The sequence below is a fragment of the Xyrauchen texanus genome, unplaced genomic scaffold (genome assembly GCF_025860055.1).
Source record: "Xyrauchen texanus isolate HMW12.3.18 unplaced genomic scaffold, RBS_HiC_50CHRs HiC_scaffold_351, whole genome shotgun sequence".
Taxonomy (NCBI): domain Eukaryota; kingdom Metazoa; phylum Chordata; class Actinopteri; order Cypriniformes; family Catostomidae; genus Xyrauchen; species Xyrauchen texanus.
In genome coordinates this window covers 1-27,821 of record NW_026266319.1, presented here as the reverse complement: position 1 = coordinate 27,821, position 27,821 = coordinate 1, and the positions used below count along the sequence as shown (strand labels likewise).

Below are 27,821 nucleotides of genomic sequence, written 5' to 3'. Positions count from 1 at the left end.
AGTTCAAGATGCTAACTATCAAGACGGTCGTGTCTCAAATCCAACATCACGACTGGCTGGTCACAATCGATCTCATGTACGCATATAGGAATTCTGCCACAGCACAGGAAGTTCCTGAGGTTCGCTTTTGGGGGCGAAGCCTTCCAGTATCGGGTCCTTCCATTCGGCCTAGCCTTATCACCCTGCACATTCAAAAAAATGCATGGATGCAGCACTGGCTCCTTTGTGACTCCGGGGCATCCACATTCTGAATTACATAGACGACTGGCTGGTACTAGCACAGTCTCAAGAACTGACAGTTCAGCACAGGGATATTGTCTTAGCTCATCTGGTTTCTCTGGGTCTGAGACTCAACGTCAAAAAGAGCGTTCTCTCTCCCACTCAGGAAATCACCTATCTGGGGGTTATATGGAATTCGATCACGATGCGATCACAATTGTCTCCTGCTCGAATCATGTCCATTCAGAACAACCTGAGCAAAGTCAGGCTAGGTCAAGGCTGCACTGTTTGTCAGTATCAACGAATGCTAGGTCTCATGGCGTCTGCGTCCACGGTGATCCCTTTGGGCCTTCTGCACATGAGACTGTTTCAGCTGTGGCTAAAAGCCAGGGGATTTCATCCAAAGGCCAGTCCCCTAAGGCAAATAAGGGTTACGCTCCGCACGCTTCCTTCCCTTTCTATGTGTTTCAGACCCCGGTTTCTTACTTCGGGTCCCACTCAAGTGGTCGTCCAGCCCAAGGGGAATGGGAGGGTCATTAGCTCGATTGGCACATCAACTTCATCCAGCATCTGAGAGGCTGCCATGTCCTGGTTAGGGTGGACAACACAGCAGCAGTCTCCTACATAAATAATCAAGGAGGTCTACGTTCACGTCAGCTGAATTCTCTGGCACGTCGGATTCTCCTTTGGGCCCAGGGCAAGTTCCTGTGAATTATAGTGACATTTTCTGAGGAGCCAATCTAATATTTCACACATTACAGGTGACAATCTTGGACTGAATTGTATTCTTGGTTACGTGATGTCTTTTATTGCAAAACATCACTGTAGGCGGTGCCTTATTGACAAGGTGTTAGCCCAGACATTATTTAGTGAAGATGATCCACATGTGATTTTACGGAACAGAACACTAAATGAGGAGCAATACAGATACCTTGCTGAGAACCCAGAAGAAAGCTTCTATTATGATATTAAAATAAATAGCCATCAATCAATACCTTGACATATTTCAATGTATCTGATACTTTTGTGGTGGACATTATGAATGATATTTTAGAAGGTGTAGCACAATATGAATTCAAACTGCTTTTTCTATATATTAGTCAAAATCAGATTTTCAGAGATTCCATTCTTCAGAGGGTGTATGCCTTCAATTATCAACCTTCAAAAAACAGTCAATAGCATTGGAATTAATGCAAGTCAGACATTGTGTTTAATTAGGAACATTCCTACTCCAGGTAGGGAATGAGGTTTTGCCCCAAGTGAAGGAGTTCAAGTACCTCGGGGTCTTGTTCACGAGTGAGGGGACAATGGAGCGGGAGGTTGGCCGGAGAATCGGGGCAGCAGGGGCGGTATTGCACTCGCTCTATCGCACCGTTGTCACGAAAAGAGAGCTGAGCCGAAAGGCAAAGCTCTCGATCTACCGGTCAATTTTCGTTCCTACCCTCACCTATGGTCATGAAGGTTGGGTCATGACCGAAAGAACTAGGTCGCGAGTACAAGCGGCCGAAATGGGCTTCCTCAGAAGGGTGGCGGGCTTCTCCCTTAGAGATAGGGTGAGGAGCTCAGTCATCCGTGAGGAGCTCGGAGTAGAGCCGCTGCTCCTTTGCGTTGAAAGGAGTCAGTTGAGGTGGTTTGGGCATCTGGTAAGGATGCCCCCTGGCCGCCTCCCTAGGGAGGTGTTTCAGGCACGTCCAGCTGGGAGGAGGCCTCGGGGAAGACCCAGGACTAGGTGGAGAGACTACATCTCCACACTGGCCTGGGAACGCCTCGGGGTCGCCCAGTCAGAGCTGGTTAATGTGGCTCGGGATAGGGAAGTTTGGGGCCCCCTGCTGGAGCAGCTGCCCCCGCGACCCGACTTCGGATAAGCGGTTGAAGATGGATGGATGGATGGATGGATAGGAACATTCCTCTCATATTTGGAGATGTTGTCCGATAGGGTGAAAAACACTGTCATCTGATGTTGCTGCTGTATCGTTGGCATTATATTTTCTACATGCATCTCAGAAGGAATGTATGACATACACATCATTTTTTACTCTCTTAGTGTTGTTTTAATTTCTAAAAATAGGTGTTGCATCAACACCATGGTAGCATAAAGTTTGATTCGTATAGTGTTGGGTAGATAGTGATTGTTATTATTCCTAAAGGGTTAAGTGAACACCAGTACAGTGAAGAATTTTAACCCTGCCAGTGTCTCCGAGACTCCTACAACCAACTCTATAATGGTAGCACAGGTGTTTGTATCTCACTCTTTTAGTATTTGAATAATAACACTCGTTGGTGTTGAGAAAGGCAGTACTTCAGAAAGTGTTAATTTAACAATTTGTCGGTGGTTTCCATATAAACACCATGAATGTGTTCAAATTAACACTTGTGGTGTTAATTGTTGGATTTCAGTTTTGCAGTGTACAAGAATACAGCACTATGCATATTTCATGTATATTTAATCTTTTTGCCCATTATTTTTATAGTCATCTTATTTTTGAATCATCCATCATCTACTCCTTGCACATCAAATTACATCTGGCCCAGTTGTGGCCCACATCTTCCACATTCTTCTGGCCCACATACCGCATGGAATGACGGTGATGATTCAACTTGAGTGTGGCTCCTAGAAGTCAGCCACAACCAGGCCAAATGTGGGCCACATCTCAGAAATGGCATGGGCCACATCTGGGCCAGATGTCTGAGGCAGTGACTGACATCTGGCCCAGAGGGTTGTCTGAAATCTGGGCCAGATTTTTGCCCACATCTAATTATCCTATAATAAAGAAAATACTCATATACTCTAACTTGCTTTATTAAATATATACATTTGATAAATACATATAAATATTTACAAATATAAAACTAATACAAGAAACAAAACAGATAAATATTATATAAAAATGATATAAATATAAATAAATCAGATACTTACAATATATATTCAAATATTCTCACTGAATTGAATACATTTTTGAACCTGCTACAGAGTCTTGAAGTGGAGAAATCAGTTTGATAACTAGCAGGACAAAAGGTGAGTTCGTTGAACAGGCAGGGGTCAAACCAGAAGACAGTCCAAAGAAAACATTAGTTCAAGGTCCACGAGGTCTAAACATTAGGAACAAGGTCAAGGGCGAGCGTGTGTCAGAACCAGGAGAAGACAAGATCATAATTTTTTCTCATGCCCGATGGCCTCCATCCCTGTCTCGTGGAAAGCTGCAGCCATCTTTTGACCCAATGTTCAATTTCTTGGTCTGTTGCAGTAGCAGATAAGCGGTTTCTTCTTACAGCAGCTACAATGACACATATATGACCAACAGTGAGGTGGCAAATAATTATAACATTTTAGCTTTAGATAACATTTGTATGGTAACATTTTTAGCTGACACCAAACAGCCTGAATAAAATGACAGTAGTTATTTAAAAAAAAAAGCCTTACCATTAATTACAGTTTTTAAAAGGTGTCTTTAAATGCAGCCTTGCCATTGATTCTGCTCCAGTTAGTCTGACGGGTCATGTTGTTTGTAAGAAGGAAGCTGAGAATCCGCCAAACACTTTCTTTTACTGTTGTGCCTCCCCTCAAGGCTAATGTGTTTATCTGTAAAAATGAATTAATGCACAAATTAAGAAACAAGCGTCAAATCTCATCTTTGAGTAGAACATAGAAAAACGTCTCGGGTTACATGTGTAACCCTTGTTCCCTGAAAAAAGCGGAACGAGATGCTGCGCTTTTGCTAAGCGCTACGGGGAACAGCTCTAGCTGTGAACCAAGCTGAATAATGTGTGTAACACTCAATGAACATTGACCGGAATTTATAGCCTCGGCTGATGTAATCATTAGATGCACCTGCGGCCAGGCTATAAATGGATACGTCACCAGGTGTCGTCAGATACTTCTTTTTGAAGAGCAGTCCTGGGACATCCCAGTGCGGCAAAGAAGTGCAGCATCTCGTTCCGCTTTTTTCAGGGAACAAGTGTTACACATGTAACCCGAGACGTTCCCTTTACAAAAAGATTCACTTTGATGCTGCGCTTTTGCTAAGCGCTACGGGGAACGCAATACCCACGCCGCCGCACTTGGGGCTGTCCGGACCCCTGCGGTTGTGCAGTGTACTCACAAAAACACGAGAGGTCTCAGACATGAGCTTGAGATGTCGACTCAAGGGCATAAGAGCCCGGAGTAGCAAAGCATCTAACCCATAAAGTTCGATGAATGTATGCGAAGAGAACCCTATCGCAACACAAACTTGTCATAAAAACTGATGAATGTGAGCGGAGAGGACCAGCCTGCCGCATCACAAACTTGTTCAGGCATGAGCTGAGATGTCGACTCAAGGGCATAAGAGCCCAGAGTAGCAAAGCATCTAACCCATAAAGTTCGATGAATGTGTGCGAAGAGAACCCTATCGCAACACAAACTTGTCATAAAAACTGATGAATGTGAGCAGAGAGGACCAGCCTGCCGCATCACAAACTTGTTCAGGCATGAGCTGAGATGTCGACTCAAGGGCATAAGAGCCCAGAGTAGCAAAGCATCTAACCCATAAAGTTCGATGAATGTGTGTGAAGAGAACCCTATCGCAACACAAACTTGTCATAAAAACTGATGAATGTGAGCAGAGAGGACCAGCCTGCCGCATCACAAACTTGTTTAAGCATGGGCTGAGATGTCGACTCAAGGACATAAGAGTCCGGAGTAGCAAAGCATCTAAACCATAAAATTTGATTAATGTGTGCGGAGAGTACCAACCTGCCGCACCACAAACTTGTTCGGTGTCAACTCAAGGGCGTAAGAGCCCAGAGTGGCAAGAACATCCAAACTATAAAAGTTTAATGAATGTGCGCGGAGAGGACCAACCTGCCGCACCACAAACTTGCTGCAGAGGGAGACCTCTAGCCAAGGCTTTAGAGGAGGAGAGCCCTCTGGTAAAGTCGCCCTAAAACCTACTGGCGAAGCTTGAACGCGTGCCTCGTAGGCCCGGGCAGTAAGGTCCCTCACCCAAAGTGACAACCCGGTCACGGCTTCAAAGTGAAGAACTGCTGCCCTGACTTTACGCCACTAGCAAATGCGGTGGACATAATTCTGAAGGGCACAGACTGGACAAAGTCTGAGTAGTCTTTAGCTGCTCCGGCATTACAAATGGCAGGGAGCAGAAGGCTTAGAGAATGACTGGCCAAGGGTCGAGAAAGGCACCTTGGGCAGGTGGTCAGGGTGAGGGTGCAAAGAATGCTTTTGGTCCTACCTGGGGCAACTCAATACAGGCCGGCAAAAGAGACAGAGCCTGTAGGTACCCAAGTCTCCTTAGAGACGTAATTGCCATATGAAAAACCATCTTGAGAGTCAGAAGTCTACCAAACGCTGACTCTAGAGGTTTTAAAAAGGGGGTTTACCCTATGAAGAGGTCCTAGCAAGGATGCCCACCCGCCCACCGAGGCGTGGCAAACCGAAGTGGAGGCCACATTGAACCTGGCAGTGGTGAGGCAAGTGCCCGCTGACAGTTCTTTCTACAGAGACTCCAAAACTGAAGCAAACTGGCAGTTAGCTGGTTCTGTAATATGAACTTATTAGAAGGAAACGCATGCAGGCACATTAGTGTCATGTATTCGCCACCACGATCAGCCCCGAGGGGTTATTGACTCAGGGAGAAGTAGAGGAGACATTGCGCTATCAACATAGGCTGAAGAGGTCCTCTTCTGCCCTGTAAAATCTTCCCAGAGCAGTTCCAAGTGGAGGGAGCCCTAGCACTTGAAATGGTCTCGATAACCTCAGGAGAAAGCCCTGCGAACCTCAGTTGGTACCCTACAGGGGCCAAGCATGAAAGGTTTCACAATTCGGGCCGGGGATGAATATGTCCCCTGAGCCTGAGAAAGAAGGTCCTCCCTGTTTGGCATCGACCAAGGCTGAACCGTAGAGGAGAGATAATAACTCCGAGAACCATATCCTGTTCGGCCAGCGCAGCCATAAGTAGGAGGCAAGACCCTTGCTGGTGAACATTGGCCAAGACTCCTGGGAGCAGAGAAACCGGGAAAAAAATGCATACAGACGCACTCTGGGTCATGTATGTGTCTTAACGTCCAGACCCAAGGGGCTGGGTGATTTCAGGGAGAAGTAGAGGAGACATTGCGCTATTCATAGAGGCTGAAGAGGTCCTCTTCTGCCCTAAGATCTCACCCAAACTTGTTCCAAGTGGAAAAAGCCCGGCATTTAAAAAAAGGTCACGATAACCTCAGGAGAAAGCCCTGTGTCCCTCAGTTGGTACCCTTAGGGGCCAAACATCAAAGATTCCACAATTCGGGGCAGGGATGAAATATTGCCCTGTGCATGAGATAGAAGATCCTTCCTGTTCAGAATCGCCCAAGGCTGAGCCGTCGAGGGAAGAGATTAGCTCCGAGAACCAAGCCCTGTTCGGCCAGCGCAGTGCTATCAGTAAGAGGCAAAAACCCTTGCTGGCGAACTCTGGGCAACTACTACCTTAGGGTGGAGTTCTTAACTCCCCAGTTGGTATTTTCTGTCTGGACCGTAAATCTGCTCCCGTATACGGGCAACCAGGGATATAACTGACCTGAGTGACAGGAGCTTACCCTGGGCCCTAAGGAGAATCCGACGTGTCAGAAATACAGCTGACAAGAACGTGGGTCTCCTTGATGATTTATGTAAGAGGCTACCGCTGTATTGTCCACCAGCACCAAGACATGGCAGCCTCAGGAGGAGGTATTTCAGGGCCAGAAATACAGCCATCAACCCGAGACAGTGACTGTGACAACCGAGCTGATGACCCTCCTATCCCCTTAAGCTGGACGACCACTTAAGGCCGCTACCCGCCCGTCAGGTAGGCGTCTGTCGTTAGCAGTCTGCGACAACAAGACGCACCTAGAGTGGGACCCAAGGCAGAAAACCGGTGTCTGAACCACATAGAAAGGGAACGAAGCCTGAGGCGCTAGTAACCCTAGGGTTTGGCCCTGGAGAAATCCTGGCTTTGGCCACAACAAAAACGGTCTCATGAGCAGAAGGTCCAGAGGGATCACCGTGGACGCGTTCAGCCCTGAGACCTGGAAATCATTGATACTGATAACAGTGCAACCTTGACCTAGCCTGACTTTGCTCAGGGTGATCTGAATGGACTCAATACTAGCGGGAGACAGTTGTGCCCGCATTGTGATTGAACTCCATACGATGCCCGATTGACAGTGTTCTGAGTGGGAGAGAGGACGCTTTTCTTGGCGTTGAGCCTCAACCCCAGAGAAACAGATGAGCTAAGACGATGTCCCTGTGCTGAACTGCCAGTTCCTGGAACTGCGCTAGGATCAGCCAGTCGTCTACATAATTCAGAATGCAGATGCCCCGAGTCGCAAGGAGCCAGGCTACATCATGCATTGTGAATGTGCGGGTAAAAAGGGCTAGGCTGGGTGAAAGAACCTGACCCTGGAAGGCTTCAGCCCCGGAAGTGAACCTCAGGAACTTTCCATGTTGTGGCAGAACTTCTAAATGAAGTATAGAAGTGCGTCATAAGATCGATGGTGACCAGCCAAACGAGTTGTAGGGCTTGAGACACGACCGTCTTGACAGGCATCATCTTGGACTTGAACACCCACGGGTAGTTCAAGCTTTAAGATCTAAGCCAGACACCACCCCTCACCCTCCATGGGTAACGGGAAGTATTTAGTGTAATAACCTAACTCTCTCTCTGGAAGGGGAACACATACCATGGCCCCTTTAACCAGGAGATTGAGTCTTTTGTTTTTACAAAAAAAAGAAATCCGGTTTACGGTAGTGAGAACACGCCGTTGAAACACGGAAAAGCGACGAGTGAATTAAATCCTGACGCCCTTATAAGACCCACAGAAAAGAATATATCCGGCAGGAGTTTCCACGCTGCCAGGATCTCTGAGATGGGTATTATATTTTAACACTTCCTGTTGAGGGGTTGTCGGGTGTTTCGCGTCCTGAATAAAATGTAGGAACAGCGAAAACACCCAATTTTGATGGAAGCCTCTGCAACCCGAAACACCAAGAGGTGGCGGGAATGGAGGGGCTTTGAGGGGGTACCGGGAGGGGTGAAGTGAAGCATGCGCCCGTCCCGAGGGAGCTACCCCCTAATGTAGGTGCAAGACCGTCAGGGTTTTCTCTTGGGTCTTGCTTCAGGGGCTGGCGAGGGCGGCGAGACTGTCCCCAATCCCTGGGAGGAGGAGCACGACTCGCCACGCTTTGCTTTTGAGCCTCCCTTCAGTCAGGACCGAGGCGGGTCTGCGGCTTGCTCGTCAAGCGCAGAACCCACACTCAGGTCGTCCAGGGGGTACGCCTGTAAAACAGCATAGTGTGCAGAGCAGCACCAGCCTGACCTGCTGCTTGATAAGCCCTTCCCACTAAAGTGGAGGTTGTCCTACAAGGCTTTGAGGGAGAGAGGGCTTCTTAAGTGACGATGCCGAGCCCGGCGAGAGATAGGCCATAGCGTCTCTTCGACTGGCGGCATCACTGAATACCGCCATGCCTCAACACCCACGATAGTCGAATATAATGACGTCGAGAGTATGCTGAACACGGGAAGAAATATATATATATATAAAAAAATTTTTTTTTTAGGGGTTCTCCATGAGCGAAAAAGCTCTTCATGGAGGTTATCAAAGAAGGGAAGGGACCCATGAGGCGTTCCCTTTCTTAGACTGGAAGATAAAATATATCCCCTAATTTGGAGCGTTTGGGGTCTCTTTTTCGTGTGGCCAATCCAATCTGGCAACCGCACGAGTAACAACATTGAGCAATTCCTCCGTAGATTTTCTATCGCGGACGGAAAGCTCGGAGGCAGGAAGAGAATCGCGATCCACCTCATGATCCGCAGAAGCGTCGAGATCATGTGTGAAGGACCAGCTGGGTTTGGGGAGAGAGTGAGAGAAAGGGATCAACCCGTCTCTTGCTCCTCAGCCAAATCCATGCAAGAGCCCCACGAACTATTTATTTTTTTTTTTTTCGTGAGTGCTGACTCCCGGAAGCAAGCGAGTCGAGCACGACGCACTCTGCCTGTTAAAGCAAATCGCAGTGCTCGCACCCGCCCTGCTGCAACACGAGAGCAGCGTGCTCTTACCCCCAAACAAACAGAGCAAAAACTGATGTGTGTCCTCTTCAGCTATAGAGCGAGAAGAGGGAACACGCACCGTTTATGACTTTCAGTCATTCTCTCTTTTTCTAAACAGAAGAGAACAACGTTCACTGCACACTGCCTAACTGATTCTAACTTCTAACAGAGGAAAGAAAGTTTTGACAGGGTTTGTGAAACACACAGAAACAGAATCGCTCTGAAAAAAGAGTTTCTGATGACACCTGGTGACGTATCCATTTATAGCCTGGCCGCAGGTGCATCTAATGATTACATCAGCCGAGGCTATAAATTCCGGTCAATGTTCATTGAGTGTTACACACATTATTCAGCTTGGTTCACAGCTAGAGCTGTTCCCCGTAGCGCTTAGCAAAAGCGCAGCATCAAAGTGAAGCGTTTTGTAAAGGGAACTGTATGGGCTTTTTCCTGTCAAAATAAAAAAAATGTTTTTTTTTAATTATTTAGCCTTTAAGGATAAGCAAAAACCATTACCGTTCCTTCAGCAGTGGGATGAACTAATTCGCAATCAGCAATCTCATTGAATGTTAAGAAATGCTTCATTTATTCCACTTCAGGGCGTAAAGCTGCCTGGTAGAGGGAGCTCTTTCTTTGTTGATCACGTCTACAACAGCAGGTGGTAGGCCATTTAGATCTTCCGCATCCCGTCCAGGGGCCAGACATGGAGGTTCCGGAGGTCTGGGCGTGGATGCCAGAGGGTACCCCATACCTGAGAAAGAAGGTCCTTCCTCAGGGGAATTTGCCAGGGAGGTGCTGTCGTGAGGAGTGTGTGATCCAAGAACCAAGTCCACGTGGGCCAATAGGAGGCCACTAAAGTGACTTGTTCCTCATCCTCCCTGAATTTGCAGAGCACCCGTGCAAGTAGGCTCACTGTGGGAAATGCGTACTTGCACAGCCCCCAGGGGCCAGCTGTGCGCCAGCGCATCTGTCCCGAGGGATCCTCCGCTTGGGAGTACCAGAGCGGGCAGTGGGAAGTCACTTGAGAAGCGAACAGGTCTACCTGTGCTTTGCCGAACCGCTCCCAAAACAGCTGGACGGTTCAATGTCGCGGCAAGAAAGAGACGTTGAAGTACGCGTCCTTCAGGTCTACCTCTGCGAACCAATCCTGATGCCAGACGCATGTTAGAATGTGTTTCTGTGTGAGCATCTTGAACAGGAGTTTGTTTAAGGCCGGTTGAGAACTCGCAGGGTCAGGATCGGTCGCAAGCCACTGCCTTTTTTGGTGCGATGAAGTAAGGGCTGTAGAAACCCTTCTACATCTTGGCTGGAGGGACAGGCTCTATCGCGTCTTTGAGTAAAAGGGTTGCAATCTCCTCACGTGAGGGTGCTGGCATCTTCGCCGTGCACCGAGGTAAAGAGGATACCGCCGAAAGGGTGCGGGGGCCTAGCGAACTTAATCAAGTTGCCGAGTCGGATGGTTCTGGCCAACAAACACGATGGGCTTTGCAGCGGGGCAGAGCAGGTAGTGTTGTGTCAGGAGGCAAAAGCACATCCTGAGGCTTTGGTGCTGAGAAAGGGGGTGGTTTAGTGACTGAGGAGGAGGTCCTGTTTAGCCGTCCTCTGGACTCATCAGAACCGGCCCACTGGGGACAGCAGTCATGGGTCCGGAGGCAAGGGGTCCACGTCCAGGGTGCCAGGACTGCCGATGTTTGGTGCTGGGTTGCCGTGAGAACAGCATTTCCAGGCCAGATGACCAAGGGAATGAGGAAGTAGCTCTTTTATTGAGAATGTGGGTACCGCAGCCCAAAACTGAGGGGCTTCGATGCTGGGGCTGACGTTTGGAGGCCACATGGGGACGCCCTCGGCGAGCAGACGGAGCACGGCTCACGCTGGAACAGCTGCGAGGCATGACGTGAGAGATGACCTCAGTCTGTTTCTTCACCGCAAAAACTGCTGGCGAAGTCGTCGACAGTGTCACCGAATAGGCCAAGCTGTGAGACGGGGTCATTGAGAAAGAGGGCTTTGTCGACGTCCCGCATCTCGACCAGGTTCAGCCACAGGTGACGTTCCTGGACCACAAGGCTGGCCATCTCCAGCCCGAGTGACCATGCTGTGACCTTCGTCAAGGTCGGTCGCAGAGCGCAGTTCCTGCAGTGGGGTCAGGACTACCCAATTGCAGATCTTTAAGTGCCTTGGCCTGGTGGACTTGCAGGAGGCTCATGTCATGCTGTCCGGTGTTCCTGTAGGCTTTTGCGGTCAGTGAAGACGTCATCCTACAGGCCTTAAATGGGAGTACCAGGCAATCCACCCAGGTGGCGCCGTTTTCTGGACACAGGTGGATCGCAACCTCTCTGTCCACCTGGGGGACCTCCGAGTATTCGTGAGTCGCCCCACCATTGAGGGTAATGAGAGCGGTCTAGCAAGAAGGTCGGTTGCAGGCAGTGAAAGGTGCCCTCCATGACCTCATCAGCTCATTGTGCACCTCCGGGAAGAAAGAAACAGGGGAGGGGGCATGGCTGCGAGCAGCGCCCAGGCCTGAGGAACCAATCTTCTAGCCATGAGGGCATTCAGGGAGGACGGAGGGTTCCAGTCCAACCCCATGCTCACAACAGCCCGGACAATGTCGGCCATCTGGGTGTCAGCCTCACATTGGGCGGGCCGACCCGAAGGCAGCAGCCCAGTCGAGTCTTCCTCGTCAGATGCCGGAACGCTCTCCGATACAGCGGAGAATTCATCATCCAACTTGGCAGGTCCAAGGGAATAGTCAGACTTGTCTTGAGGTGACCCGCTCTCACCTTGTGCCCGGACAGAAGTCAACGAGCGTGCCGGGGGGTGGGTGTTTTGTTTAGGGATAAATCGCCTCCATTGCCAGCCGTGTCCTCCTCAATCTCGTGGGAAGGAGTGACACGGGGGGCGGCTGGAGTGCCGTTCCTTTTTAGGAAGGAAAGTCGCAACCGCAACGTTGCCATGGATAAGTTCTGAACATGTTTGTCGAGAATGGAGAAAAGGAGATGGAGTGTCCATTTACGTTCATGATAGTGTGCAGTTTTGTATCAGGTGTGGCCTTACATTTGCATTACGTAATGCTGACTCTGTTTGTTTATTTATTGAATTTTCTTCTTGTTCAATATTTGATGGTCAAGAAGTTATAATTGGATTTACAAATAGTTTTAATGAAAATTTGCCATTAACTTTGGATAATATACAGTAAATAATGAAAAAAATATTTTTTCTTTTGACAGATTATAATTGTATTTTCTAGATAAGGCTAACAATTTTATATCTGACTTGCTAAATACTTTCCATGATATTTACCTTTATCCCTTATAAACCATCTAGAGTTACTAGCTCCTCTGCTACTGTTATTGCTACTGATACTGAATCTTTGAGTCTCACATTAAAATCAGGGATATTACTTATATTTCTGAAGTGATTCTGATTTACAAGGAAGATTGAGGGTATTTCATGGGACAATGTGTTTAAATCTTGGACGCTGAATCAGCTTATCTGTCTTTTATGTCAATATTCAACTCTGCTTTTCATTGCTGTTTTCCATTAGTCACCCCCAAAAATAAAATGATTAAATGATTTTGTAAACATTGGTTTACACCAGGTATTTATGAGTGTTCATTTCAGAAGAATTGATTGTATAAAAGTTCTCATTAATCCCACAACTCATTTGTTAAGAACAGGCAAAAAAAGATGTTTTAATTAGGGCTGTCGATTTAACGCATCAATTCAGTGCGATTAATTTGACAAAAAATAACGTGTTAAAAAAATTTACATAATTAATCGCACTGCCCACAGACCATAATAAGGAAGATTCCTGAGAAATGCAAGCTTGTAGTACCACCTGTTTACTCCAGAGGGCAGTAAGTTTAATTTCAGCTCAATGAGCAACGCATAGTTTATACAGTGAAGAAAACACTATAGTTGGCAGAACAATTCAAACATGCGTTACGTTCTTGCGTTCAAAACACTTGAAGGAGCGCAAATGCAAACTAAGGGATCTCAAAATGTGTTTAAAGATTGAGTATTAAACTACAGGTGAAACTCGAAAAATTAGAATATCGTGCAAAAGTTCATTAATTTCAGTAATTCAACTTAAAAGGTGAAACTAATATATTATATAGACTCATTACAAGCAAAGTAAGATATTTCAAGCCTTTCTTTGATATAATTTTGATGATTATGGCTTACAGCTTATGAAAACCCCAAATTCAGAATCTCAGAAAATTAGAATATTGTGAAAAGGTTCAGTATTGTAGGCTCAAAATGTCACACTCTAATCAGCTAAACACCTGCAAAGGGGTCCTGAGCCTTTAAATGGTCTCTCAGTCTGGTTCAGTTGAATTCACAATCATGGGGAAGACTGCTGACCTGACAGTTGTGCAGAAAACCATCATTGACACCCTCCACAAGGAGGGAAAGCCTCAAAAGGTAATTGCAAAAGAAGTTGGATGTTCTCAAAGTGCTGTATCAAAGCACATTAATAGAAAGTTAAGTGGAAGGGAAAAGTGTGGAAGAAAAAGGTGCACAAGCAGCAGGGATGACCGTAGCCTGGAGAGGATTGTCAGGAAAAGGCCATTCAAATGTGTGGGGAGCTTCACAAGGAGTGGACTGAGGCTGGAGTTACTGCATCAAGAGCCACCACACACAGACGGGTCCTGGACATGGGCTTCAAATGTCAAACGTCTTACCTGGGTTAAAGAAAAAAAGAACTGGTCTGTTGCTCAGTGGTCCAAAGTCCTCTTTTCTGATGAGAGCAAATTTTGCATCTCATTTGGAAACCAAGGTCCCAGAGTCTGGAGGAAGAATGGAGAGGCACACAATCCAAGATGCTTGAAGTCCAGTGTGAAGTTTCCACAGTCTGTGTTGGTTTGGGGAGCCATGTCATCGGCTGGTGTTGGTCCACTGTGCTTTATTAAGTCCAGAGTCAACGCAGCCGTCTACCGGGACATTTTAGAGCACTTCATGCTTCCTTCAGCGGACAAGCTTTATGGAGATGCTGACTTCATTTTCCAGCAGGACTTGGCACCTGCCCACACTGCCAAAAGTACCAAAACCTGGTTCAATGACCATGGTATTACTGTGCTTGATTGGCCAGCAAACTCGCCTGACCTGAACCCCATAGAGAATCTATGGGGCATTGCCAAGAGAAAGATGAGAGACATGAGACCAAACAATGCAGAAGAGCTGAAGGCTGCTATTGAAGCATCTTGGTCTTCCATAACACCTCAGCAGTGCCACAGGCTGATAGCATCCATGCCACGCCACATTGAGGTAGTAATTAATGCAAAAGGGGCCCAAACCAAGTACTGAGTACATATGCATGATTATACTTTTCAGAGGGCCGACATTTCTGTATTTAAAATCCTTTTTTATTGATTTCATGTAATATTCTAATTTTCTGAGATTCTGAATTTGGGGTTTTCATAAGCTGTAAGCCATAATCATCAAAATTATATCAAATAAAGGCTTGAAATATCTTACTTTGCTTGTAATGAGTCTATATAATATATTAGTTTCACCTTTTAAGTTGAATTACTGAAATTAATGAACTTTTGCACGATATTCTAATTTTTCGAGTTTCACCTGTATATTTAACTTGAAACAGTGACCTAAACATTTTATGTTTAGGATGCAAAGTAACCGAGACGCTACACAAGCATGTCTGATGCTGGGTTGAGATGGTACAAAATTTGGAAATTACCCATAAATATTTAATCACAAATAAAATCAAAGAAATTTCCTTCAATCTTATTTATAAGTACTTCCTCACAAATTATTTTCTTGTAGAGAGATTTAATTGGGATGTTGATATATTCTGTACATTTTGTGGTCTGCTGGAGGAAAAAAATTTCCATTTATTTTGGAGTTGTCCCTACTCGACTTGTTTTTGGTCTGATTTCTGCAAGATTGTTAGAGATCATATTATTCCCAGCTTTCATCTTTGTTTTGAAAATGTTTTATTAGTTTTTTTAGCTATGACATGTCTCTTCATAAGGAATATTATTTGATTAATGTTCTGATTTTGTTGTAAAATTTAGTATTCATAAATGTAAGTATGGTGGTTATAAACCTTTAGGTTTCATTTTTTATTCAGAGGTTCAGCAATACCTAAGAACAATTTCCAATTTTAGTAACAAGAAAGCTGTAAAGTGTATTGAAATATGTAAACAATTTGGTATTTTTATTAAACTGTTTATTTATTTATTTTCCTTTTTGTTGTTTTTTTTATATATGGCTCTAGATGTAGAAGTTTTGTAAGCATTAATACAAAAAATACAAAAAATGTCTGATGCACCTGTTCATTCAAACGCTAATGTAACTGAATGACAGATTCACTTGTGAAATGGATTGCTGTGAACTGTGTGCCAATGATTGTCTTATGATCAATAATATGGTAGTAAACAATACATTGTATTCTAAAGCCGCTTTTGTATTGTCTTATCAATGATTAAGAATGTATTGCATTTTAATTATCTGAATATTATATATATATATATATAGTGTGTGTGTGTGTGTGTGTGTGTGTGTGTACACAGTGGGTACAGAAAGTATTCAGACCCCTTAAATGTTTCACTCTTTGTTATATTGCAGCCATTTGCTAAAATCATTTAAGTTCATTTTTTCCTCATTATTGTACACACAGCACCCCATATTGACAGAAAAACACAGAATTGTTGACATTTTTGCACATTTATTAAAAAAGAAAAACTGAAATATCACATGGTCCTAAGTATTCAGACCCTTTGCTGTGACACTCATATATTTAACTCAGGTGCTGTCCAATTCTTCTGATCATCCTTGAGATGGTTCTACACCTTCAATTGAGTCCAGCTGTGTTTGATTATACTGATTGGACTTGATTAGGAAAGCCACACACCTGTCTATATAAGACCTTACAGCTCACAGTGCATGTCAGAGCAAATGAGAATCATGAGGTCAAAGGAACTGCCTGAAGAGCTCAGAGACAGAATTGTGGCAAGACACAGATCTGGCCAAGGTTACAAAACAAATTCTGCTGCCCTTAAGGTTCATAAGAGCACAGTGGCCTCCATAATCCTTAAATGGAAGACGTTTGGGACGACCAGAACCCTTCCTAGAGCTGGCCATCCGGCCAAACTGAGCTATCGGGGAGAAGAGCCCAAAGATCACTGTGGCTGAGCTCCAGAGATGCAGTCGGGAGATGGGAGAAAGTTGTAGTAAGTCAACCATCACTGCAGCCATCCACCAGTCGGGGCTTTATGGCAGAGTGGCCCGACGGAAGCCTCTCCTCAGTGCAAGACACATGAAAGCCTGCATGGAGTTTGCTAAAAAACACCTGAAGGACTCCAAGATGGTGATAAATAAGATTCTCTGGTCTGATGAGACCAAGATAGAACTTTTGGCCTTAATTCTAAGTGGTATGTGTGGAGAAAACCAGGCACTGCTCATCACCTGTCCAATACAGTCTCAACAGTGAAGCATGGTGGTGGCAGCATCATGCTGTGGGGGTGTTTTTCAGCTGCAGGGACAGGACGACTGGTTGCAATCGAGGGAAAGATGAATGCGGCCAAGTACAGGGATATCCTGGACGAAAACCTTCTCCAGAGTGCTCTGGACCTCAGACTGGGCCAAAGGTTCACCTTCCAAGACAATGACACTAAGCACACCGCTAAAATAACGAAGGAGTGGCTTCACAACAACTCCGTGACTGTTCTTGAATGGCCCAGCCAGAGCCCTGACTTAAACCCAATTGAGCATCTCTGGAGAGACCTGAAAATGGCTGTCCACCAACGTTTAACATCCAACCTGACAGAACTGGAGAGGATCTGCAAGGAGGAATGGCAGAGGATACCCAAATCCAGATGTGAAAAACTTGTTGCATCTTTCCCAAAAAGACTCATGACTGTATTAGATCAAAAGGATGCTTCTACTAAATACTGAACAAAGGGTCTGAATACTTAGGACCATGTGATATTTCAGTTTTTCTTTTTTAATGTGCAAAAATGTCAACAATTCTGTGTTTTTCTGTCAATATGCGGTGCTGAGGAAAAAAATGAACTTAAATGATTTTAGCAAATGGCTGCAATATAACAAAGAGTGAAAAATTTAAGGGGGTCTGAATACTTTCCGTACCCACTGTATATATATAATTTTTTAAAGATAACTATGTATAATTATATATTGATATAAATATGTATAATCATTATATATTGAATTATTGTTATATGAGGGGCTTTCTTAGCAAATATTTGTCTATGTGATTAGCCTAATTAATCGGAACACCATGTAATGAATTTGATTAAAAATGTTAATCGATTGACAGCCCTAGTTTTAATACATTTGAAGTACTAATAACACCAAATCCACATGGAAGGTTGTAAATGAACTCCTAAACAAAAAGCAAAAAAGTCATTCTCAAATCTACCATAACAATTTACAGGAATGTTACGCATAATATTGAATACCACAAAATGTAATTTAGACTTGTCCTGCCTTTTCTTTAAAGGGGACATATTATGCAAAATCCACTTTTCACAATTTTTTAAAACAGAATTTTGTGTCCCCAGTGTGTGTAGACCACCACAACATATGGTAAAAGACCATAACCTTGTTTCTTTCTCCTCCCTATTTTCAGGTTTGCAGCCTCTTATGACATCAAAAGGGAAAGGTACTGCTCACGGCTGGCGAAGAGATCTGCCCAAGTAGCTTAAATCCGTCCTCATTAAAACCTGAGCGAGCAGCGCACAGTCCGCCATATTTATCTCCTCGCTAGAGCCGCTTGAGCTAACTCGGACTGCGAAGGATCAAAGATGGATACAAACTCTCCATGACCCAACTTCAGATTTGCAAGTCGTAAGTTTCGCACTTTATACTTTTATAACGTTTGCAGTTTGGCTTTCTGAATTTATGAAAAACGCATGTTGTGAAAATATTGTGCTTGGTGTAATGTAGCAACTAGTCCCGAAGTACCTTATTCCATATCAATGAAGCTGTAGCTCTGTTTCGGTTACCATATAAACTGATTGGCGTCCTCCACAGTCCCGCTTGAGTGGTCATGCAATGAGGATTTTCTGTATAATAAAACAGATTATGAAACCATAGTGGTATTTTCAACAACTATAGCTGTTTTTTTATATTTCATAAACTTTACTATACACAATACAGTCAGATGATTGACTTTGTGTGTCCTCCGTGTTATTTATAATGTTTTAACTGTTTAAGTTCTGCTGCAATGTTGTCATAGAGTTATCCATGGCACCAGCAGGAAAGGCACAGCTCACTTCCAGGAAGGGTTGTGGGTAGCAGCAGTGCCTATGCATTTAAAGCTCCAGACACTAAAACAGCCCGTTTGGATCAGGGCTACAAAACAGGGGTATAAAGGCCTGGTAGAATAAAAGATCTGTGAGGTATTTTGAGCTGAAACTTGACGGACACATTCTGGGGACACCTGAGACTTATATTACATAGTGTAAAAGGGGCATAATATGTCCCCTTTAAAGAAAGCAAACATTGTGGTTTCAGTGAGGCACTTACAATGGAAGCAGATATGGTTCATATGAGGAGGGTTAAAAGTCAGAAATGTGAAGCTTATTATTTTATAAAAGCACTTATATTAATTATTCTGTTAAAACGCGTGTATAATTTGAACTGTAAAGTTGTTTACATTGTCATTTTTACAGTCGTTTTTCAGTTTATTGACATTACATCATCATATGGCACGGAGCGTGTGCTTCAATCTGCCCAAAACAACTCCTGTATGAAACAGTCCACAAGTCCCTCAGTGATGCTCATTTCATTAAAGTCATTATCAAAGTGTGTGTTGAAAACACAGAAGACGCGTTCAATCAAATATAATCATTTCTGCATGAAAATCACATCCAAATCACACGCGGTCTTTTCCAATAGCTGGTGCGCGATGTGGATTTGAAGTTCAGACATAAAACTAAAAGTTTCCTCGTCGCGTGTTTTAGTCTCCAGATAAAGCGCAGAAGTCCTGCTCTGTGTTCACATTGTTTTCAGTCCATTAAACTGTTTTATCGCTCCAGTTTTGCTCTAAATGTGAGAGGAGAAAACACAAGCGCGAGCGGCTCTCGGAGGCACACAGACGCTGACACGAGCGGATTGAGTCTTTCAGGTTCTCATGAGGGTTTTAAGAGCGCAGCGCCGCTCAGTCGCTGTTCATTACTGCACTCAGTGCTCGTGTGTGTTTGTGAGATTACAGATCCGATCAGAGAGATGGCAGAAACCGCTCCAGCTGCAGCCGCCCCGCCGGCCAAATCGCCCAAGAAGAAATCTGCTGCCAAACCCAAGAAAACGGGTCCAAGCGTCGGTGATCTCATCGTCAAAACTGTGACCGCGTCCAAGGAGAGGAGCGGCGTGTCTCTCGCCGCCCTGAAGAAAGCTCTCGCCGCCGGTGGATACGATGTGGAGAAGAACAACTCCCGCGTCAAGATCGCCGTTAGGAGTCTGGTGACTAAAGGGACTCTGGTGCAGACCAAAGGGACCGGCGCCTCCGGCTCATTCAAGCTCAACAAGAAACAAGCCGAGAGCACGAAGAAACCCGCCAAGAAAGCCGCTCCTAAAGCCAAGAAGGCCGCAGTCAAGAAACCCGCCGCTGCTAAGAAGCCCAAGAGTGCCGCGGCTAAGAAACCTGCCGCCAAGAAATCTCCCAAGAAGGCGAAGAAACCAGCAGCCGCTAAAAAGGCAACGAAGAGCCCCAAGAAGGCAAAGAAACCAGCAGCCGCCAAGAAAGCAGCCAAGAGCCCCAAAAAGGCCAAAGTTGTCAAACCCAAAACGGCAAAGGCTAAAGCAGCCAAGCCTAAGAAAGCAGCTCCCAAAAAGAAGTAAATGATCTTCCGAGTTTCTCCCTCAAAACGGCTCTTTTAAGAGCCACCCACTATTTCATATAAAAGAGCAAAACCTTTGTATTTTATATTTATTTTGTGATGTTTTATTAGATTGGTTGTGAGGGGACACAATTGCTCCTGACTATGACTGTAATAAACCAAAAGCTTAAAGCTGCATATTCAGAAAATGTCAAACGCGGTGATGAAACGTGATATTCAGAGTGTAAAATCAGTGTTTCCTAAAACTATGAAGGTAATTGCACCAACATCTTGCATCTGACAACATTTTATATGAATAACTGCATCGATTATGACTATATCACTGAAATATCAAATTTACTTCAGGTCAGATATATTTGACCATATTATTATTATCGATATTGTCTTTTACATTAAACTGGATTTAAAACTCGTTCAGCTGGAAGTTTCTCATGAACACAGAATGTAGTGGAGAAATAAGAGGGAGGAGTTTAGAGTTCGGAGGAAGTTCTGTGATTGGTTAGAATGTTTTACAGACTCCAGCCAATAGACGACTGACAGCCTGCTTTAAATACTGTTGCAGCGTCACACTGAGTATTCTGTTTCTACAGTGTGTTGAAATAGTTTTAGTGAATTGAAAATGAGCGGCAGAGGTAAAACCGGCGGTAAGGCGAGAGCGAAGGCTAAGACTCGCTCATCCAGGGCGGGACTGCAGTTCCCCGTCGGCCGTGTGCACAGACTGCTCCGCAAAGGAAACTACGCTGAGCGCGTCGGCGCCGGTGCTCCTGTGTATCTGGCCGCTGTGCTCGAGTATCTCACCGCTGAGATCCTGGAGTTGGCCGGAAACGCCGCTCGGGACAACAAGAAGACCCGTATCATTCCCCGTCACCTGCAGCTGGCAGTGCGGAACGACGAGGAGTTGAACAAACTCTTGGGTGGAGTGACCATCGCTCAGGGTGGGGTGCTGCCCAACATCCAGGCTGTGCTGCTGCCCAAGAAGACCGAGAAACCCGGCAAGACCAAGTAAACGGACTGAAGTCTGTCACTGAAACACAAAGGCTCTTTTAAGAGCCACACACTTGAACTATGAGAGAGTGAATTGGTCTTTTATTACACACTTGAATTACAGATGCTGTTTTCGGAACCGTGTAGTATAAATAATCAAGCAACATTGTGAATTAATTTATATATAGATTTCAACCCGATATATTTACAAATGTTTCCTGAGATTGAGTATCTCAATACAAGTGTCTTGGTATCCTGAATGATGATTTTCCTCACATTCAACTGTTGGCAGCGAAAAATATTTAAGCTGAAACTGGGTTTTTATTTTAGAAACAAGTCGTGTTTTTCATTTTAGGCCCAAAGGAGACTTGTTGCTGCCACTTGTGTCAGTGCTGGACTATGGCGATGTTATTTATATACATGCATCCATTCAAAGCCTGAAACTGTTGGATACTGTTTACCATTGAGCTCTTGGGTTCATCACAAACTTTAGGGCCCTTACTCATCAATGCTCCTTGTCTGATCGGGTTGGTTGGTCTGCATTGTCCACCCGTAGACTTAATCATTGGTATAGTGTTATTTACAAGGCTATTCTTGGTCTGCTTCCCCATACCTACAAACCTACATCAAAAGAAAGTCACATGAAGATATTGTCTTCGTTTTGAGGACTTATTACTGCTAACTGTCCCTCAAGTCCGGACTAAACTGGGAAAAGGGGCGTTTAAGGATGCGGCCCCCTGCTGCAAAATGTCCTGAATCTCCAGGAGCCGGTTTCACTGGTTGCTTTTAAAGCACTTTTAAATGACATGGAGGCTGTAGATGTTATATTGTGTATATGTAGATATTTTATGACCTTGTAACTCACTATTTATTCCCATCGTACATTTGTTGTGTTTTTTAATTTCTGCAACCTTGTTAATTGTGCTGCTGCCAGGACGCTCTTGGAAAAGAGATTTTTAATCTCAATGAGTTTTCTTTCTGGTTAAATATATATAAATATATATATTTAACCAGAAAGAAAATTCATTTCCTGTTTTCCTATATAATGAAACTTCAGTACTACTAAAATCAGAACATTTTTGTCAACAGATAATGTGGTTGATAAATTATAAAGTTACAATATTAAACTTGATAACTCACACCTACCTAAAAATAATCAAAGATTTAACTTGCCTGAGACGTATAACCGTTCAGTAAAATTACATTTAATTACATCTGACACTGCTATTACAAGTTTATGAATCGTTATCATGCTACATTCATAATTATTTAAAATAAATTATTTATAAGTACTCGAGTATAAAAGCTGGACAAAGAAACATGATTTAATGCGCATTGAGTTGAACTGAACAAATGATTTTGAGCGGGAAACTGTCGCCGCTTGTTTGAAAAGTCGTGCCGCACAGTCATTGGTCAACTGTCATGCGTACACGTCCACATCAGCCAATCACACGCCTCTAAACCCTCACCACACTGAGCGCGTGATCGCACACGGCTTTAAATAGCAGCGGTGTGCCGTTGATCTTCATTTACTTTATGAAACTGAGAAGAGAGTCTCGTTATCATGGCAAGAACCAAACAGACCGCTCGCAAGTCCACCGGTGGAAAAGCCCCGAGGAAGCAGCTCGCTACTAAAGCCGCCCGCAAGAGCGCCCCGCCACCGGTGGAGTCAAGAAGCCTCATCGTTACAGGCCCGGTACCGTGGCGCTGAGAGAGATCCGCCGTTATCAGAAGTCCACTGAGCTGCTGATCCGCAAACTGCCTTTCCAGCGTCTGGTGAGAGAAATCGCTCAGGATTTCAAGACGGATCTGCGCTTCCAGAGCTCCGCCGTCATGGCCCTGCAGGAGTCCAGCGAGGCTTATTTGGTCGGTCTGTTCGAGGACACCAACTTGTGCGCCATCCACGCCAAGAGGGTCACCATCATGCCCAAAGACATCCAGCTGGCCCGCCGCATTCGCGGAGAGCGCGCTTAAATCCACAGCGACGTAATTCACATCAACTCCAAAGGCTCTTTTAAGAGCCACTTCATTTACCCTCAAAGAGTCGATTTTGTTTATACTAGCCGATGAAGAGAGAATTTTTTTTTTAAAGATTAATGAATGAAACCGTTTTTTTTTTTTTGTTACAAAGATGATAAATTGTGTAAAGTTACAATATTAATAAACTTGATAACTCCCCCGTACCTAATATTAATCAAAGATTTAACCTGCCTGAGACGTTTAACCCTTCAGAAAAAGTACACCAGTGTGGGTTTGTTGCATGTACACAACAACTAAAGCAAAACCTGTTAGAAGGATTGAATACATCTTTTTTTTTATATACTTCGGCGTTTTGAACACGGAAGTAAATGACTGCAGGATAAATGCTGTCTCGGTGAATGAGACCCCTTTACAGTGTTTTGCTTACCAATTTTCTCCAACAGCAAAAATAAAAAAAAGTCCACTATGACATTTGTAAAGAAAAAAAAAATCTAGTTTATAAATAATTTGGACTTTGACCTGAAACAATTTCTCATCAAACAAACAAAAATGTAAATTAAAAGCGTTTGGTACGTCAGCGCTGTGAGAAGGACAAATACGTGACGTGATTAGACTCCGCCTTCAGTGTGGTGTTTCTACTAGGTCCTGTAGGCAAATGTAAATGCTTTATTCCGCAGACTTATTCTTCATGTTCAGTTGATCGTCGAACCGATCTCATCATGTCTGGAAGAGGTAAAGGAGGAAAAGGACTTGGGAAAGGAGGCGCGAAGCGTCACCGCAAAGTGTTGCGTGATAACATCCAGGGAATCACCAAACCCGCCATCCGTCGTCTCGCTCGCCGCGGTGGTGTCAAGCGTATCTCCGGTCTGATCTACGAGGAGACTCGCGGTGTGTTGAAGGTGTTTCTGGAGAACGTGATCCGTGATGCCGTCACCTACACCGAGCACGCCAAGAGAAAGACCGTCACTGCCATGGACGTTGTGTACGCGCTGAAACGACAGGGACGAACTCTGTACGGCTTCGGAGGATAAACGTCTTCATTCTCATCAGACAAACCCAACGGCTCTTTTAAGAGCCACACACACTCTCACACGAAGAGACAATGTCTTGGTGGTATAGTTTTGTTTATATACACACATTAAACATCAATATTATTCATGCTCTACAGAAAGTGTTTTCTGAATTTATTGTAGCTCATGAACCATGATTAAATTGTCTCCTTATGTACAATTATTTACCAAATTGAATATGTTTTTTGATATTTTACAAACATGTATAGAATTATAGATCACGCTTGGGCTGTTCGATTCCCGAAATGTCTTGGTTTTGTTTATATTTACACGATTAACACATAAAAAGTTATCCATAAAGTGTTTATGTAAGCGCGTACTCGTTTTCTGAATGTATCATTTGTATAAAATGTATTTATGTAAATAGATATTATACAAATATTTTAGCAATATTTTGTATTAAAAGCAAAAACAGGCATGTTACGTTTGTCACGACTTAACCACGACGAAAGATTCGTAATGTGATTACGTTACCGTTACGTAATGGGCACGTAATTTGGCTGGCTGGGATTACTGTTTACTCTCACACATTTGGCATGTTACTTGATTATTAGTTTATTCAAAGTAAAATACCAGCAGACTATCCAGGTCTGGAAAACAGAGGCCTTGTGAGATTTGGCGGGTAGTCCGATTGATGATCATTAAAATGGAGTCATTTTATCAGGAAATAAACAACAGTCCGAAAATATCAACCGGTTTCCCCCAGAAGGAATCGACTCCAAAATCGAGGAATTGTAGATCACGTTTCTGTCCTCCAGAATACAGTCTAGTCTGTCTTGAATTATGTATACATGCGTTCGTTCAAACTGTATTTATTGTAGAAATAAATGTATAATATTGTGTATATTTCTATACACAATATTTATAAACAAATCTTTTCCGTTTTCCCCCTCTTCTTTCATAATATGTAATTAAACAAAATGAGCGGGAAAACTGAACAAAGGAACCCGAATCTTGTGGGGGATGGTGATTTTCAAACATGAGGTGATAAGAGGGACTTTCATGTGGAAGCCTCTGATTGGCTCTTTTTCCGACCCGTCACACTTGTAGCTGACCAATGAAATCACGGAATGGGTGTAGCCAATAAAAATCACGCAATCAGAGGTGCGCATTGACTCTTCAGAAAATTAGCATAGACGAGGGGATAAATGTGTTAGTGCGTTCTGTCGTTCTTACAGTACTTTGAACTTAAATCATTGTTTTGCAATGCCTGAACCAGCAAAGTCCGCCCCGAAGAAGGGATCCAAGAAGGCCGTCACGAAGGCCGCCGGTAAGGGAGGAAAGAAGCGCAGAAAGTCCAGGAAGGAGAGTTACGCTATCTACGTGTACAAAGTCCTGAAGCAGGTCCATCCTGACACCGGGATCTCCTCCAAGGCGATGGGCATCATGAACTCCTTCGTCAACGACATCTTCGAGCGCATCGCCGGTGAGTCGTCTCGTCTCGCTCACTACAACAAGCGCTCCACCATCACATCGAGAGAGATCCAGACCGCCGTGCGTCTGCTGCTGCCCGGTGAACTGGCCAAACACGCCGTGTCTGAGGGCACAAAGGCCGTCACCAAGTACACCAGCTCCAAGTAAAGTGAAGCTCCAGCTGCACCCAAAGGCTCTTTTAAGAGCCACCCATGTTGTCACTTAAAGAGAGAATTTGAGTTTTCATAACGTTTTTTTAATTTTTAATATAGATTTGGTTTCAGTCCGAATCAATTGTATGACAAAAGTATCATTTTGCATCAATGGAGAATGTTGCGGTTAACAAGCAAGATTTAATGTTGGGATGTTGTAAAATTGTAAATGGGATGTAACTTATATTTGAAATGATCTCACAGGTGCAGTATGTGCAGGTATTAACATTGCTCCATCACTATAAGACCGGATCATTTTGTGTGGAGTGCGGGGTGATTTTTCTCGGAGTTGCCCTGATGTGCCACACGATCGCAAAACGTGCGAAATCGACCATAGAACGTCTTGAGACTGATGTCCTCACAGTGAGGGCAGTCCCAGTTAGCCAAATTACGTGACGTAACGGCAACGTAATCACATTACAAATCTTTCGTCGTGGCAACGTAAATAGTTATGTGGTTATCTTCTACAGAAATGGGTAATATGAAATAAAATATTAATAGTAATGTATTTCATGCATCCTTTGTATCCGTTTGCTTTACGGTCTCCGATGATTAATTATTTGGAAATAACATTTTTAATCCCAGTTGTTTAATGATTTGTAGTAACTTGTAAAAATTAAAACTCACAAAAATTGCCAACTTAACCCCCTATTATCTGACCTAAATTTAGGCAATGTATATGCTCTTCACATGTAACTCTTATGCCCACTGACATTTGTGCCCCACACATTAATGGATAAAGAAAGTAAAGATTTGAGTCACATTTGGAAGACACAGGGATCATCACACCAACAAATAGTAAATACATTATTAAGACAAAACAAGTGTACAACTATTAAAGTCCGTAGTTGTATTATATCCATAAGATAAAAAAAATATTTTTTTCTAGCCAAAATATATTTTAAATATATGATAAGTATATGTTGTAACTGTGAAGCTCAATAAAATATATTTTTAAAATCGCAAATATTTTTAATTTCAACCTTCAACAAAAATACTAAGAAAAGTATTGTTTGCAGTGTAAAACTAATCCATATGAATTGAGTGGTTTAGTCCAAATTTTCTGAAGAGACGCAGATTGAATTTAGGCTTTTATTCACATATAAACATTCCTCAACTCACATCATTTGCGGTAAACTGAAGCTCAAGCGTGAATGCTTGACCTGCGAGAACCAATGAGGTTCATTCTCGTGTTATGCAGCACGTTTGTTTATGTTCTGTTTATGTTCACTGATCAAGCCTAAATTCAGTCTGTTCATCATACAAAGCAATCAAGTCTCTTCAGAAAATTTTGACTAAACTGCTCAATTCATATGGATTAGTTTTACGATATCTTTATGAACTTTTTGAAACGTCAAAATGGTAGTTGCGTAGCTGTCAATGGAGGGAAAGAAAGGTCTCAGATTTCATTAAAAAAATCTTCATTTGTGTTTTAGTCTTATGGGTTTGGAACAACATGAGCATGAGTAAATTATGAAAACATTTTCATTTTTGGTTGAACTAACCCTTTAACTGAATTTTTTTAGTAAATTTTCCTTTCACCAACTCTGCATCCAAAATCAAATACTTCTCTACTATACAGGAAGTCCAAATTTTATTCATATAGAACATACTTTTTTAATGGTTGTGAAGTAAATTCAAATACAAATGTAGTACCTACTCAAACAGTATGTGATTTCGGACGCACAGCAACTCTTGACTTACCACATATCACTGCCATGGTGTCCTTGTCAAGGGCATTCCTTCTCTCAGTTTTACTCATTCCTCCTACAAAAGACAATACATGAACATTTGAATAGGGTACAGAGGGTATGCACCATTGTCTTCAAACTAGTTTTACATTTCCAAATATTTTTGTTCACCTTAACAGTGGAACTGAAGAAAACTAACTATAGGTATGCTGGATTTGAAAGATATTTTTATGGGTTTGTTTTGGACAATAAAGAAAATAATGAAGGAGAGGTAGAAATTATCCTTTTTTAAACAAGAATTTGACCTGGCCTTCGAAACGGTTTACCTTTCAAATTGCTGTGGATCAGAATCTCCAGTGGGAAGGCGGTCATTTCTTGA

At 43.6% G+C, this 27,821-nt stretch overlaps 4 protein-coding genes and 1 pseudogene across 4 annotated transcripts; all 5 read left to right on the top strand.

Moving 5' to 3' along the window:
* Window positions 1-19,457: 19,457 nt before the first annotated feature.
* Window positions 19,458-20,145, top strand: LOC127642074 (histone H1-like). The gene has a single exon (XM_052124802.1). It carries the CDS (start codon window positions 19,482-19,484, stop codon window positions 20,091-20,093), a length of 612 nt encoding a protein of 203 aa, XP_051980762.1. The 5' UTR covers window positions 19,458-19,481; the 3' UTR covers window positions 20,094-20,145.
* A 566-nt stretch (window positions 20,146-20,711) lies between these two features.
* On the top strand, window positions 20,712-21,425 carry LOC127642075 (histone H2A-like). The gene has a single exon (XM_052124805.1). The coding sequence runs from the start codon at window positions 20,712-20,714 to the stop codon at window positions 21,096-21,098; it is 387 nt and encodes a 128-aa protein (XP_051980765.1). The 3' UTR covers window positions 21,099-21,425.
* Window positions 21,426-22,637: 1,212 nt separating this feature from the next.
* Window positions 22,638-23,064, top strand: LOC127642076 (histone H3-like; annotated as a pseudogene).
* Window positions 23,065-23,739: 675 nt separating this feature from the next.
* On the top strand, window positions 23,740-24,243 carry LOC127642078 (histone H4). Its single transcript, XM_052124807.1, has one exon. The coding sequence runs from the start codon at window positions 23,776-23,778 to the stop codon at window positions 24,085-24,087; it is 312 nt and encodes a 103-aa protein (XP_051980767.1). The 5' UTR covers window positions 23,740-23,775; the 3' UTR covers window positions 24,088-24,243.
* Window positions 24,244-24,317: 74 nt separating this feature from the next.
* On the top strand, window positions 24,318-27,815 carry LOC127642077 (histone H2B-like). Its single transcript, XM_052124806.1, has one exon. It carries the CDS (start codon window positions 25,333-25,335, stop codon window positions 25,705-25,707), a length of 375 nt encoding a protein of 124 aa, XP_051980766.1. The 5' UTR covers window positions 24,318-25,332; the 3' UTR covers window positions 25,708-27,815.
* The last annotated feature ends 6 nt before the right edge of the window (window positions 27,816-27,821 follow it).

What these genes read in the sequence shown, in the direction of transcription:
- LOC127642074 (XM_052124802.1), top strand. Translation starts at nt 19,482, where the DNA reads ATGGCAGAAACCGCTCCAGCTGCAGCCGCCCCGCCGGCCAAATCGCCC.
- LOC127642075 (XM_052124805.1), top strand. Translation starts at nt 20,712, where the DNA reads ATGAGCGGCAGAGGTAAAACCGGCGGTAAGGCGAGAGCGAAGGCTAAG.
- LOC127642078 (XM_052124807.1), top strand. Translation starts at nt 23,776, where the DNA reads ATGTCTGGAAGAGGTAAAGGAGGAAAAGGACTTGGGAAAGGAGGCGCG.
- LOC127642077 (XM_052124806.1), top strand. Translation starts at nt 25,333, where the DNA reads ATGCCTGAACCAGCAAAGTCCGCCCCGAAGAAGGGATCCAAGAAGGCC.